The sequence below is a fragment of the Mauremys reevesii genome, linkage group 6 (genome assembly GCF_016161935.1).
Source record: "Mauremys reevesii isolate NIE-2019 linkage group 6, ASM1616193v1, whole genome shotgun sequence".
In the NCBI taxonomy this organism is placed as follows: Eukaryota; Metazoa; Chordata; order Testudines; family Geoemydidae; genus Mauremys; species Mauremys reevesii.
This window is the reverse complement of record NC_052628.1, coordinates 17,505,557-17,521,141: the sequence shown is the minus strand read 5'-3', so window position 1 is coordinate 17,521,141 and position 15,585 is coordinate 17,505,557. Positions and strand designations below refer to the sequence as shown.

General features: G+C 38.8%; 1 protein-coding gene across 4 annotated transcripts in view; it reads right to left on the bottom strand.

Annotated features, from left to right (window-relative positions):
* The window catches only part of DCC (DCC netrin 1 receptor), a 555,466-nt gene that overhangs the window by 127,827 nt on the left and 412,054 nt on the right, over nt 1-15,585 (bottom strand). For all 4 annotated transcript variants that reach the window (XM_039544135.1, XM_039544134.1, XM_039544133.1 and 1 more), the window contains 2 exons: nt 14,780-14,890; nt 7,440-7,634 (listed from right to left, as the gene is read on the bottom strand). In XM_039544135.1, the coding sequence (XP_039400069.1) occupies nt 7,440-7,634; nt 14,780-14,890 (306 nt within the window). The remainder of the gene's footprint in view (nt 1-7,439; nt 7,635-14,779; nt 14,891-15,585) is intronic.

Sequence of the window (15,585 nt, the reverse complement as noted above, 5' to 3'; positions counted from 1 at the left end):
TAGTTCTTTGAAAACATCCACTCAATGTGCAGCGGCAGACAAAAAAGCTAACAGAATGCTGAGAATCATTAAAAAGGGGATAGATAATAAGATTATATTGCCTCTATATAAATCCATGGTACACCCACATCTTGAAAGATAAGCCAAAGGATGGAAAAAGGAAGTGTTATTATTCCTATTTTACAGATGTAAGTGCCTCATGACAGTAATTCACATGTACTAGGGGAATATGCAGTGCCTAGCTTAATAATAGCAAATTATAACATGCCCATAGCTTTATAGGTAAAAAACAACAGTAAGTTATCCTCATGTTTACGTTTTCATGTGCATCTCATTTTTCATGTCTATCTTTTGACAGTAAGATCTTTGGGGCAAGAACTCTTTCTTGTTGTGTATTGTAGAGTGCCAAACAATAGATATGTTCTTGGAAAGAGGTTTATGTATGCACACATATACTTGTACTTATGCACACATGTATGGTGTGCACAGAAGTGGTAGCAAAATTGCAAAGTCATGTGATAAACTACATTTATTTGACAGCCTCACTTGTACAAGAATATTAATGCATTCCACACACCATTTCTTCTACTCTTTGGTAGCCCTGCTTTATCTTGTACCTTGTTATTCTAGCCTAATCTATTCCACTCTGTTCTACTCAGGTTCTTACGTTCCCCTCATTAAAACAGTATCTAAGCAGCTTCCAACAGTACGTTAATGTGTTGGTTACTTTTTCTACTACCACGCCACTCATCTACCAATTGATACTCATGCCAATTTGCATCAACTCTCAGATGTTTCACTTATGCTTCTATGTTGCCTCTGTAGTGGATCCTACTGGCCTGATTTTCAGACTGGCTGAGCACCTACAATTCCCATGGATTTTAATTGGAATTGCTGATGCTCAACCCCTCTGAAATCAGGCCACACGTCTTCCTGCTCCACTCAGAATCCTTCTCTCACTCCCATTTCCAAGCTGTCTGCCATTCTCCCCTAAGATGTCCCTGCTGTCCCAGTTCATGAAGGCAATAAATTTTTCTTCATTTAAGAAGTTCATAAAAGCCACTTCCCTGAGGCCCTCAAAAGTGAGTTTATAATGTTATTTCTATTAATTAAATGATCTCCAAGCATGGATTTAGGTTGCTAGCTTTAGGTATCCAAGTTTCAAAGCATTTACCACAGATGTGAGTCAGCATGGATTTGCTCAAGGTAAATCATGGCAGGCAAATCTGATTGCTCATTAATGAACTAACCTATTGCTCTGGAATCCTAATTATACTTAATTCAATATTTAGCATATTTCAAAACAACACCCAGAGCATAAGCAAACCAAACACACACTACAGTGCATTTCAATCATAGGGAGGTCAGATAAATATTAAGTTTGAGCCCTTAAACAATGGCTTAGATTCTCAGTTGCACCTGTTGCCCATTGGGTACAGCTGAAATGGGAGGCCTGAAAGGAGATGGTTGAAGCTCCACTATTCTGGGGCTGGATTTACAGTGGTCCCATCATAGATTAGAGCAGCTTTTGGGCTGCTCTAATCCCACAGTGGCTGGCAATGGCCTATACTAGCTGGGGGCTCCTACACACCTAACAGGAGAAATCCTCTGTTGGGAAGATCCCTGGGCTTCCAGCTTATTTGCATCACACAGAATGGTCAAAATAAATAACAGGATCTGGCCTAAAGAATTAAAAAGAGGGTGACAGATGAAATATGTTAATAAATTACCCCTTTAAAAGTCTAATTGAAGTGCTGATATTCATAATTGGGGCCTTGGGAAACAACACTTAAATTAAGCTCATATACGTACATACAAATATACACTTGGTCATTAAGATTCTCTGTCCGATTTGAATGTGTAAATATGGGTTCTGAACTGACAGCCATTGTGATGCTTTACTAGGTCCTAGACTTATAGAAAATGATTACTAGGTCACCATTGCCATATGCACAATCCTCCAGTGCAGGATCATTCTCTGTTGCACACAAGACAGTATAGGATAGTTTGAAATGTGCCAAGAGATTGGGCTTTCCAACGCTTCCACTGGGAGACATCTCTAATAGTTCTCATATTCAGGAAGCTTTTTCCTGATATTCACCTATTTTCCCCTTTATGAATTATATTCTATTACCCCCAATTATGGGATAAATTCCTTTCATTTTGCAAAATAATTCCTTTTCCTCCACAAGTAGGGTGACCAGACATCCCGATATTATTGGGACAGTCCCGATTTTAGGGGACTTGTCCTACATCCTGACCTTACATCGGTCGGGACACCCTTTGTCCCGATATTGAGGACTGTCTGGACCACAGCCGCGGCACCACCGCTCATCGCTTCCTGGGGCAGCTCCTGGCGCCTGCCTGCCGGCAGGAGTGCCATGTGCTGCAGGGGCAGGGCTTGCAGGCACCAGCAGTGGGCAGAGAGCCCTCCACTCCTCCCCTTCCACCCAACCTGACCCAACCCGTGACTTTAGGAGCCAGAGGGACCAGCCTACCGGATGCTTCCCGGGACGGGAGCCGCCCCAAGTGAACACAGCCAGGACTCCCCACCTCCAGGGGTAGCTCTAGGTATTTTGCCGCCCCAAGCACGGCAGGCAGGCTGCCTTCGGCGGCTTGCCTGCGGGAGGTCCCCGGTCCCGCGAATTCCGCAGCAGCCTGTGGGAGGTCCGCCGAAGCCGCGGGACCAGCAGACCCTTAGCAGGCATGCCGCCGAAGGGAACCTGCCTGATGCCCTCGCGGCAACCGGCAGAGTCCCCCCCCCCCGTGGCTTGCCGCCCCAGGCACACACTTGGCATGCTGGTGCCTGGAGCCGCCCCTGCCCACCTCACCCCCTGGCAGGTCCCTCTGGCTCTTAGGGTTGGGAGGCTCTGCGTGCTGCCGGTGCCTGCAAGCCCCACTCCACGGCTCTGGCAGCTCCCATTGGCGCTTTTCCCAGCCAATGGGAGCCATGGAGCTTGTGCTTGTGGAGGGCGCAGCATGTGGAAAGTCTGGAGACTCCCCTCGCCGCTCTCACCCTAGGAGCCAGAGACCTCCCAGCAGGGCCAGTGAGTGCGGCCAGGGAAGGGGGCAGGGTGTGATGGAGTGAGTGTCTGGGAGGTGTGTGTGGGGTGCTGGGCTGTGAGGCTGTGGGCAGGGGGGCGCTGGACGGGATGTGTGTGCACAGCACTGTGCATGTTGTAGGGGAGCTCTGGGCATAGTGGATCCAGGGGGCACTTGGCAGGGGAGCTGTGTGGCGCAGCATGGGCCCACCCCCAACAGGAAGGGGCACGCTGATAGCACAGGGCCAGGCAGGTCAGTGTGCCTCTGGCTCCGGTCGGGGCTGTGCACCTGTGTCTGTCTGTCTGTCTGTGTCTCCCCACACACAGACCCTCCTCCCCCCTGCTTGCCCAATGTGTCCTGATCTTTCACTCTTGCGATCTGATCACCCTATCCACAAGGTTTCAACATTTAAGATACCTGTAGACTGTTACTGGTATCATGTTGCCCTCTTATTTACTGCTTCGCTAAAATACATAATTATCTCCTTCACTCTTGTCTTGTAAATCCTGCAACACATCTGGACTACATGATCATTTTTGTTGTCTTTCTCCAATTTGTCAGTATCTCTTTGGTAACAAGGTGCCCAGAACTGAATGTGGTATTCCAGGTCCGGAGCTGAATTATCAAGGTCCCTTTCCCTCTCCGGTGATGTACATCTATGTAGACGGAGCTGAAAATAACCTGTAATTGCAACTACCATATTACACTGCAAAATTACGTCTAATGTTCTGCTTGTTATCACCCTTTGCCTGTATTACTAATTCAATAGGAGTCACACCCTTGAGAATGTCTGGAGGACAGGATGAGCATTTGTGGAACTGGGCAGGAGATGAAGGATGGGAGCAGGAGTCAGAACTGGGCAGTGAGTGGGTGAGAGGTGATGTACCAGCAGAGTGGGAATGCAACAGGTGCTGTGTTTGCAGAATGAGGGGTTGGAGACATCATTTGGGGCCCAGGAGGAGTGCAGCTGGGAAAAGGAGGGATGAAAGACAGTGGAGTACAGGGGAGATGGTCTGTGAGCACCAGCGTTGTTGAATGGGGTAGTAGAAATTTGTTCTTTGGAGCACAGAGGGAAGTCTGAAGTTTCACCATTTATTTAGGAATCAGATTTTTATTATCATATTTGACAATAACAGAATACCTAGGGACTTAATATGTATGGGTTGTAGAACATTTTACAACAGTTGGGATGAGTCCATATAATGTCTATCTTTTTTCCTTTCTGTCAGTGAGTTTATTTTGATCCATATCTTCTTGAAAACAATATTTGCATTAGAAAAAGAATCCTGTCTAATCATTTTGTAGTAATTTTCTTGTGATGGTCTCTAATAGAGTTAGGTGAATAACGTAAGAAATTTTGGCAGACATTTGTTCTAATTTTTAAAAGCATTCTCTGGGCTCTTGGTTGCATCCCTTCAGGGTTCATTTTTTGTGAACATTTGAGCAACTGAATTTAATTAGCACAACTGTTCACCAAAAATGATTTTCAAAGTTATACACGAGAGTATTCATAGAAATTAAGTATAAAAAGTACACATGACAAAATTCACACAATTTTGTCCCTCAACCAATTAGGGAACAAATGGAAAATGACAACTAACTAGCACTGCTTACATTTTGAATATTTGTGATCAACCGGAGTATGAACATCCAAAAAAGCATTTGTCCATTACATTTGAATACTGATGGAATCTTGAGCTGCTGGAGAATGTTCAGAAAGTTTAAAAAAAAGGCTACATTCAGTGACTATGTTATTTATAACTAAATATTTGCTCAGCTTTAAATAGTTTCCTCATATTTTGGTAGAAGTTGTAGAGTTATTTCTGGAACTAAAATAAATTAGAATAATTGAAGCTGCATGAAGTCCTGTTATGAGGCATTTCTTCAGTTGCTAGTTAGAATATCTCTAGTGAAAGGTGTTCATTAAAACCTTTAAAGAATTTGGTTGTATAACCATCTTCTCCTGGGGCCTTGCCAGAGTCCAGAGAACATACTGACCTATGTAACTCTGTTAATATAATTTCTGTTTCTAATACCTTCAGGTCAGTGGAGGTGAGACACTTCAATTCAATCTCATTAAAGTTATGAAACAATTTAAAGTAGGATGATTAAATTTGGAAGAATATAAATCTATTTTGAAATCTAGAAAAATGTGTATAACTTCACCTGAATCATTAATTGTTAGACCCATACAGTCATTAGTAATCACTTTTATCCTTATGTTCCACTCACCTTCTTTGATGGCCCATTCAGACCTCTTTCCATTTTGCATAATAACTTTAATCTCCATCAAAACACTTTCAAGTCAGCCTTTATCTACATAACACTTTGAGTCTTTGGACTTTGGTGGAGAAGCTTACATGTAGCTCCCTGCAAGTACCTTCACTGGCACAATTTCGAGAAATTCTGAATATTATAAATTTGAGGGACATGGAATATACTAAATGGATTCAGTGCTGTTCATATGAGTTACTGGGTTGTCCAGAAAAAAAATAGCTCTTATCATAATGGTGCTGAGAATGGGAAAACTACACTAATATCTAGCACTGCATATTTTGTGGTTAATTACTTAAGAATTAACCATAGATGAGAATTGCGACAATGTTGTCATCATCATCAGTCATGTACTACCAACATTTAAATTTAAGGATTTAAAACATTCTGGAGAGATTTTTGATATATGTTACCTTTTTGCATTACGGCTGTTTTTGTTTTTTTTTCTAATTTTGCAAATGACTTTGTCAAGCCAATTTAATTAAAAATACAAATGCCCTAATAGCCACACAGAAGCTTGGTGAAGTCACAGTAAGCAATTTCTTCACAGTGCCCTTTATTGTAACCCCTCCCCCCTCAAAGTTTTCCTATGTATGAAGAAAGATTTTATCTGTATGAGACTTCTCTTGAGAACAGGGTGACCATCGAGTTGAATCATACACCATTTTGGTAATAGCATTCAGTAGCACAAGAAACCAGGTATCTACTGATCAGAGAAGATGACTGGAAGACAAGAAGTTCTGTGTTCCATTCCCTGCTGTTACAACAAATATCTGTACAAATTCTAGTGAGTCATTTAACTTTTGTGCCCAGCCCTAACATACAGGTGCATTATGAGACTTAATATTTATAAAGTATTTGAGCACGCCTAGAGGATCACATACAAATGTTAAATAACAATAATAATAATAAAGAAAAATAATATCCTTGAAAGAAAAATGCTATAGAAGAAAAACAAAGAAAACTGATTATTACTCATGACTTCATTCAAACTTTGAACCGTTTTCCCAATTCTTGAATACCAGTATTTCATCACCAAAGTATCCAGTCCCCTGCATATCATGCCCAGCATCAAGATGAATCATCAGAGACAGTGTGTAATGAATAATGGGATAACAGAATATCTCCTTAAACCTTTTTGACAGATACAAAATATGAGTATTGTGAGTGCCATTAAATTCAAACACTTGGGCCAGCTCAGGGAATAGCCTTTCCAACTCCTGCTCTCTTCAAAATAGGGGGCCACATAGTGAAGTGCTTATTTAGTATTTAGATTTGCTCTGAAGTGTAGGAGCCAAGCTGATATGCCATCAAAGTTGCAGCCCAGAAATATAAAATGCTGATTATATTTTGGAGTCTATCTTCAGCTCAATGAGCTTTCCATTGGTTCATCAGTTAAAGGTCAACTACATGACAGGACCACTTGATTAAGAAAACTTGATCTTTCCTGATCTGGCTATTATAGTTTTCGGCATATGATCAAGGACAGAGAATAATTTCAACCAATCGGTGACGAACAAATAAATTCATGATCTCAGTTTAGTAGATTCATTATTTGTTCTAAACTCCCTGGTGACAAACGATTTCCTCTTTTCCCAACACGATCCTTGATGTATCTCATTGTTTTGTACAGGCCAAGCAAAAGATGAATTAGCAATAATTTCAAGCACATTAAGAGAGTGTATGTGCTTATTAGAATCAAACATTGTAATGCTGTAAGATCTATTATTGATTATTGTTTCCAAAGTTATAAATGTAATGAAACTAAGGTTCCATCTAGACTCTAAGTACAACTTTATTCTGGTAACCTGGTTATAACACCTTCATTGACATCCATGCTGCAGAATTAAGTGTTACCACCTGGTAACAGGAAGGTAACCAAGTGCCAGTTTTGGTCAACTGCAGGAATGAAACCTCATTAGCCAATGACGTTAGTAGCTGAATAGTAACCATTGTGTGTATTGGCACAAACCATACTATGGCAAACTCGACCGTTAAGTGGCTACAAATTTGGTTTGTACACAAGATCTTAGTGATAGCCTAGGAAAAGTCTCCAAAATTAATAAACTCCAGAAAAAAAACTTTTTTATTTTAAAATCCCTAAAGAATAAAGAGCTACTTACCCAAGTTTTCAATGGAATAGTAGCGCTGTTTGCTGTCTACTCGCACTGTCTCAGCATATGGACTGCCCACTCCATAGCCAATGATGTAGCCGCGTACAACAATGTTTGGATTCAGTGGTGGAGTCCAGCTCATGACGATACTGGTTGTCAATGGCCTGACATGAAGAGAGCTTGGCTGATCAGGAACCTGAGATTCTGGGATACAAAGAAAGGATCCATTAATATCCTGCTCATTGAGTTTTACCATTTACAAAGGCAGAGTTTAGATTAAGAAATATGTTATAAGAAAGCAACCAGGAATCTCACAGCTACATGCATAGTCTACATGCAATTTCCCTTTTGAACATTCAGCCTTGTTTTGAACTACATTCTTCAGCAACAAGCACATTAAGCAGCTTCTTCAACATATAAGATCCCCTTTCCTCTTTAAAAAAAATAGAATATCCCTCTATTCGTCCCATTTTTAGTGTATGAATACAAGGCAGATCAATAATTATGCAGGGAAGTGGAAAATGGAAATGTTTGGAATTGATAAAAAATTCCCCATAACAAATTTTGAAGTCTTCCCGGTTTATTTGCAAGTCAAATAAGATGCTGAAATCAACTAGATGACTTATCATGGGCCAGTAGTTTAACTACAGTATTTAATGAACTGGTTGACTTTGAAGTGATATAAGAGCATTTATAACAGCAATGACCTATCTCATGCCTGTGAAAACTGTAATGTTAATTACGAGCAAGCAAGCTTGAACTTTCTTGGACATGCCTCTCTTGGCTTGGAGGCTGTTCTGAATAATACAACAGCACTCGGATAATAAAATGAAATAATACAATGATATTTTTATACAGGTTCTCTCAAGGCATATTCATTTCTTACGTAGTACTTAATGACTTGATGCGTAACTAGCACACTTTGTCTTCAGTGAACCCATTTTTACTTTAAAGAATAGATAATAAATGCCTTTTGTTGGAGTGTATAGTAGCTACTATATCACAAGTCTCTTTAGAAGAGCAGCACAGTAGCTTGTCTTTTTGAGAGCAGAAAGAGACAAGTTACTATTTTTCCCCAGTGAAGAGGCCTGTAATATAATAGGCAAATGCATGGGGGGAGTGGGGAGTGGTACAAAATGCAGGTGTAAAACTCCAACAAAAGATATTTTGAGATTGTGAAGCATTCCCACTATAAACCTTGGAAAAGACCATAAAAAGATGGAAGTAATACTTTTCAGTCCTATTGTCATATATGGTACAATGATGTCTTTGGTATTTTATGTGCTTTGAAATGAATTCTATTTAACACATTTGAAGAACTACTGAATCTGGTTAGTATAATACCAGTCTGATATACAAGTTTTAAAAGTTTTTTGCACTCAGTTTTCTTAAAGCTGCTATCCATGGTCATACACTTTAAGAATGAAGGAAATGCACTGAAGAATAGCTAATGACAAAACAAAAACCAGATTACACCAGCAGTGCCACCACAAATCATACACAATTGTCATTCATCTCCTTCTGACCTCCAAACTTTGCTTCAGTGCAGAATCTAAAGTTACTTGAATCACTGTCTTTGAATACTGATGATTTTCAAAATTACAAAAATGGTTCTTACATGAATCAGACATATAGTAGCAGTTTAGCACCTTGTAATAGGAAGTCGTAGAATGAGGCGATACTGGATTCCTCGCACACAGTAGAAGCAGTAAATCTTAAGCAGTTCATGGAGTCAGAACATTCAAAAAGCTATTGGCATCAAGCAATAATCTTTACATTTCACTTATATAATACATAGAGATTTTAACACCAGCATAGACATCCTAAGTAGCTGTTGGGGTCAAACAATTTTATTCTGATACGCTGAACTGTTCGTATGAAGGAATTCAAACATATGCATCATACAATTTTAAACATCAGTGCCACTGTTGTCTCATTAGCAAAAACCAAACTATAAAGAATTTACCCTTCTTATGAAACACAGAGATAAAAATGAACCTAGGGTGAACTCAACCATTTTGGACTATTTGCCCACATAAAAGTTTTATGAACATGGGAACAGAGGGCATTTCAGGGGCAGAATTCATTTGGAGACAGAAGAATTCTATATATAATTCTAGCTTAAATCTAGCACCTGTCCTACTCCTTTTACATTGTTACTTAGATGATGTCAGGTCTTGGCATAAAGGTTTAAGAGAACTGCAAATGTGGTTAACGGTAATCTTTCTGAATATTGCTAAGTTTTTAGAGTAAACAATCCACTCTTGGAAGAGCTTATTTCCATGAGTCCATGGCAGACTCATGGAAACTAAATGAATTGGTTCCCATTTGAAGGTTTTGTTCACAACCAGAAGGAACAGAATTGTAACATCACTCAGATTCTGCAAAAAACACTGTAAATGCTAAGACTCCATCAAGAAATCTTAATTATATGCCAGACTGTGGAATTTCCATGCACAGGTGCTGGAATTAGGAGTGCTGGGGGTGCTACTACACCCTGGGCTTGAAGTGGTTTCCATTATATACAGGGAATAGAGTTTGGTTCAATGGCTCTCAGCACCCGCACTATGCAAATTGTTCTACCACCTCTGTTTCCATGGCTGGTACTGGTCTAATTATTACTAGAAATGATACAGAACATAATCCTTTTGCTTAACCTTGTTATCTGATATTTTTCTACCCTCGAGTAAATGAAGCAATCTATCCATACTCCTCATCTATCCAAGTAATTCTGAAATGTATTGCCTTTGTACCGTTTCTTTTTGTGATTAAACAATTTCACCACATTGCTAGCCAGTATTTGTTTGGGTCACATATCTAAAATGATCCAAAATATTTCCCCTTACAGGATTACAATCTGCTTTGGATATCCAAGTAAGTTCTTTATCTGCTCAAGAAGCTCATCCCAATACCACACCCATGTCAATTCTGAGTATAAGCTTATTGGATGATAATGCACTGTAAACTTTCTTAAACAAAAACTATATTACTTTAGGTCAGACCCCAAGGTGGTGTAAATTGATGTAGCTCCATTGACTTCCATGGAGCTATGGTGATTTGTGCCAGCTAAGCATCTGGCCCGCTGTGTCCACAGCCACATTCATTCATCAATGAATACTTCCTAGTTTACCACTTTATCTCTTCTACTTTATTTAATGTCTATACCTGTTTTCTGAAGCTGGTCAGAAAAATTAAGATGGAACTATTTTCCATAGGAAAATGCAGTTGTTAAAACCAAATACTTTGTAAAACTGTGTCAATGTTGTAAAAATTTCATTCCAGACAAAAACTGAAAAAAAGGCCCAATGTCTTCATCGTGCATTAAGCGGTGGGGCCCTTTCTCCAGCTGGATGTAGGAGGTAAATTGTCCCCTTCAACTTCAGTAATGGGGCTTGTACAGAGGCTGGTGGAAAGGGGGAATTTTCCCTCATCACCGAATTGGCCTAGGTGAGATTGGTTTATTGCCTTCCCCACAGTGAGTTGCGGACTTAATGGGGTAGAATGTCACAATTCATTGTGTAACAATGTGGCAGATGTCCAGTGCAGGTATTCCATTGGGAATGGATATGGATCAGATAAAAAATGGATGGGTAAAGTTGCTACAGAAGACACATTTTAAATAAGCAGAAAAAGGGGAAGGGATGATAGCTGCCCCAAGAAATGATCATGGAATTACCTGCACTGTACAATTTTATCAGCCAGGTACTCCCAGGTATTTTAAAAATAAATCTGTGGCCTAAATAATACCACATTCAGGATCTCCTCCTCCTAGCATAGATGGGCAATGTTGTAATGGGACATTTCAGCATCATTTCCAGAATGAAACATTTCAATTTTTTTCATTGTGAAGTGACTTTTCATTTTGATATTTTCTTTTTTATAATATATAATATGAACTTCTTAAAAAAAATCAAAAATGAAGCCATAGTATTTGTGGTGCTTGATTTGAAACGATTTTTTAAAATCATTCCTTGGAAAAAATGTTAAATGTTGGTTTTGTTCTGATTCAAAACAATGGCAAATTTCAAAATCTGAAATACTCTGTGAAGCAGAATTTACATCCTTCACACAGTTCTCCTCTTTACATACCTTTTACATTTAGCCCCTGGTAACTCTCACCTCCCCACCATCTTCCAGCTAAATGCATGTAAACATCTACTTAGACTCAGCATATAGATATACCTTACTCTCTTCTTTACTGCACTTTTTGCACTTTTATATTCAATATCCAGTTATGCCTTTGTTTCTAACCTTTTTTCTGTCTACCTGATATTAGACATGGTGTCAGAAACATTTCCAAAAGAAGGAATCTTGAAATTCTGTTTCTATACATAAATCCTCAATCCTGCTTTGAAAGATCTACATTCTACATTTCTCAACACTTCTAACATGAATAAAGATTCCACTCTCCTTGCACTCTGCAATTGTGCATGGAGTTTCTCTGACTGTAATTTCCTTCTATGAACGAGTCTCCTGTCCTCGTTCATAGAAGGAAAAATTTGATGTGTACACCAGCTGCTGAAGTCAACCAGAATTGCACACAAGTAGCTGAAGGCTGAATCTGGCCCATAGAACTAGTGAGAAACTCTTACTTTTTCTTATGTCTGAGGTTAGGAAACACTCCATGTTACTTTGATTCTGCATTCTTTACCTTCTGCACTATGCACATTTTGAGAATCTTAGGGCTTGTCTACACGGTACCATGTAGTCAAGCTAGATTCTGTAAGAAATGAAACCCTATACCATGCTGTCTTCTTTATTTCATCCTTAATCAATGACTTTTATGTAATGGTCCAAGCACACATCTTTCTTTCAGGGAATGTCGTATGTTTATTGGTCCTTAATTCCTCAGGCTAACTGACAACACTAAGGAAGTTATTTATATTTGGGTCACTTTAGCAATTGTTGTAGAGGGTTCTCTGGAGTTCATAGCTGCATATTTTACAGATTAAACTAAGGCTGATATTATTTTCATTTTCTTCCTGTATTCCCACAATTCATTTTCAGAAGAAACTACACTGTAATACAGGTTTAGTTTGTCATGCTCTTAAACACTAATTTAGGGCTGAAGTTAAACTATATCACTAATATGTATAATAGCTTCCATCTGTTCAAGGCAGTAAGCAGAAACTGAAAATCCTAAACCCGTTTTCCTGGAGGATACCTTTGCAAACTTGAGTCTCTTGCATCCTTGCTCAAGCTATTTAAATCAGACCCTATGGGGAAAACTAAATTTCCATTTTTAAAGCACAAAATTTGAGGCTCAAAAATAAATATTTAAAAGCTTCCCAGCTGTCAGTAAGGGCACACAAGCTTTCCAGGGAACCTTGAATAAGCAGTGATGTTTGGCTTTCTAATCACTTTAACAAAACACACTAATTAAAAGGAATATCCATAGGGAGTTAGTGTAGTTCTCCTAGAAACTGTTCATCTTTGTGTTGCTTATGCCAAGCAGACATACAGTGAAGGCAAGAGAAACTGCATAAACCATAAGAGCAGAAAGGGAATTGCAGTTAACAATCTGTGCAACAGCATTTCAACTATTTAGCTGACAGTTGCAGGACTTTGCATAACTACAGTAATAAGTCGATCCCTCCCCAGAGTTTATCAAAGTATCTCAGTGGTATATATATTATGCAACACAGTGCATGCAAAGTGTCAGATTGCTGCAGCTTCACTACAGATTTTTCATTGGTACTGTAAATGCAAATATGTGTAGACACAATATATGAAAAAAGTCTTTGGTTTAATTTCATTATCAGTGTGTTTTCATTTTCATTGCATGTCCCCTATGATTACGCTGCTAGCATCTTTGCATGCATATACATATATATTGTTGGAGGAAAACAAATATCATAATATTTTGCTGTGGATTAAATGCAAATGAAAACAAATTTGTTCCAAGAAATGCATTGTATTTCATTTTGCAACATAAATAAATAAAGCCAAGGGATGTATTTGCTTTTTTTAAAAAAACACGATACTGTATTAAATATTGAGACGTGTTTAGAATATATTTAATTTTACTTACTAAGATCTACCTCCAAATGAGTGGCCAGCTGCTCTCATCTTGAGTAATGTGTCATTTCTGAAAGTGCTATCCACCCAAAATAGTAGTTAGTAGAATGATAGCATACATCGCCAGATATCACAGCATATTGTGACCAGTCAGTATGGTCACATCACTTCCAAAAGTGTCATCACCTCTTTAAAATGTTTACTGGAACCCAGTTGCATTGAATACAATATTTTAGGTGCAGCAGTGGCTCCAGACACCATGTGCCTGGGGCGGCAAGCTGCGGGGGGTGCCCTGCCGGTCCCTGTGAGGGCGGCAATCAGGCAGCCTTCGGCAGTTTGCCTGCAGGAGGTCCGCCGGTCCCACGGATTCGGCGGTAATTCGGCGGCGGGACAATTCTTGACTATTCTCCTTAGTTTTTTCCCTCAATTTCCATCTGCATCTTTTTTATTCCATTTTACTTGCACTTTTTTTACTTTTGAAAGTAGGCAGCTGTTTCCATTACTTTTCCTTTCTTCTTTTAGTTCTTCAAATGTCTCAGTCAGTGTATCTGTCCCTTTGCTTTCAGTCACATTTTCTTTTATATCAACATCTGTACTCATTTTTACATTCAATATTTTTCAGATTCCTGTATCCTATCATCTTTCACTTATTATGTGGCTTCATTGCCAACAATTTGAAAATAGATACGTCAAAGACAATAATCCTCAAGACATTTGTAGGCTCATTTTGTTGAGTTAGAGTCATCACTATTATTTTAAGTGTTTCTCTGATTGATTATGTTTATTGTTCATGGTGTTATTGATTCACTTCACACTAATTTTCTTTCAAATAGTCATGACACACAGGCATGAAATTCTAATACCTGATAATTACAACAAAGACTTTTGACTCTTTATTGGTGATCAGACCAGAGCCGTAGCTTAAGAAATATTAGTAGTGAAATCTATGTACGCATTATTTGGTTGGTTATTATCCAAGATTGTTATTGTATATTTTTGCAAGTGCAGCAAAAACTGCAAACAAAAAAAAGACTGAAAATGAGAGTTCTTAGAGTGCCAGTGTAAATGAGAGAATAAAACTAAGTTGTCTTGTCTTGTCCCTTCCACTTCACTTGTTCAGAAAGCAGCAGACAATCTTAATAATGGGTAATCACTGAGTTCTTCTGCTCAAAAACACTCAGACAACAGCTCCTGCGACTATAATCATTGGAATCTAACGCAAGACCTGCACAGCATCTGGGTAAAGCTCTAGGTAACAATTAGAATGATACCCGACAGATAAAAACCTAGAAGGAATGTGATGATAATGTCTGAAAAGAAAATGTAATTACCATCAAGATCATTCTCTGGAGTTTCTGCTGTATACCAATCTGAGGAGGGTCCTGTCCCATTGACTGTCATGGCAGCTACCTGGAAACTGTACTGACTTCCTTTGTCAAGTCCTGTTAAAAACATAATATAAACCAAACAGAAGGGAAAAAATAGTTTTATCAAGATTCTAAAGTTTGGAACAGAACTAGAGCAAAATTAATACTCTCCAGTAAAATTCCAACTTCCTTGCCACATTTAGTTGTGTAAGTAAACAGGCCTGCACTAATATATTCATTTACACAAACAGCAATAGTGAGTATGTTCCTACAGATATATTTATTTACAACAGAACCACTGGTCACTATAAATTTGTATTACTGTTGCTACTTAGTACCAATTCAGTTTAGCTCATAGACTCAATTCTGGACCCTGTGTAGCTATGGTGAAACAATCTGGCCACCAAACCTCCTGTAAGTGTTTTATCATTTTATTTAGTCCATCCAGACCATGAAGTACAAGAAAAAATGTTATGTTCAATTGCAAACATTCTCTGGGGAAGAATGATCAAAATTAAAACAGCAATTTAAATTGATCAGACATTGGAACTTACAATAAAACAGATAGCAGCCTTTTAAAAATCTTTAAAATCTTTGTTTAAGTTACTTTACTATTAGAGGTTTCTATATTATCCTGCAAAAACACCTGCCTAACAAATAGGGGATTGTAACAAGTATTTGCAACTGAATATTTAAGTCATCTATTTAAAACAACTGTACAGTTCAGCTTCTCTAGCAACCATTTTATTAGTTTATTTTTGAATATTTTA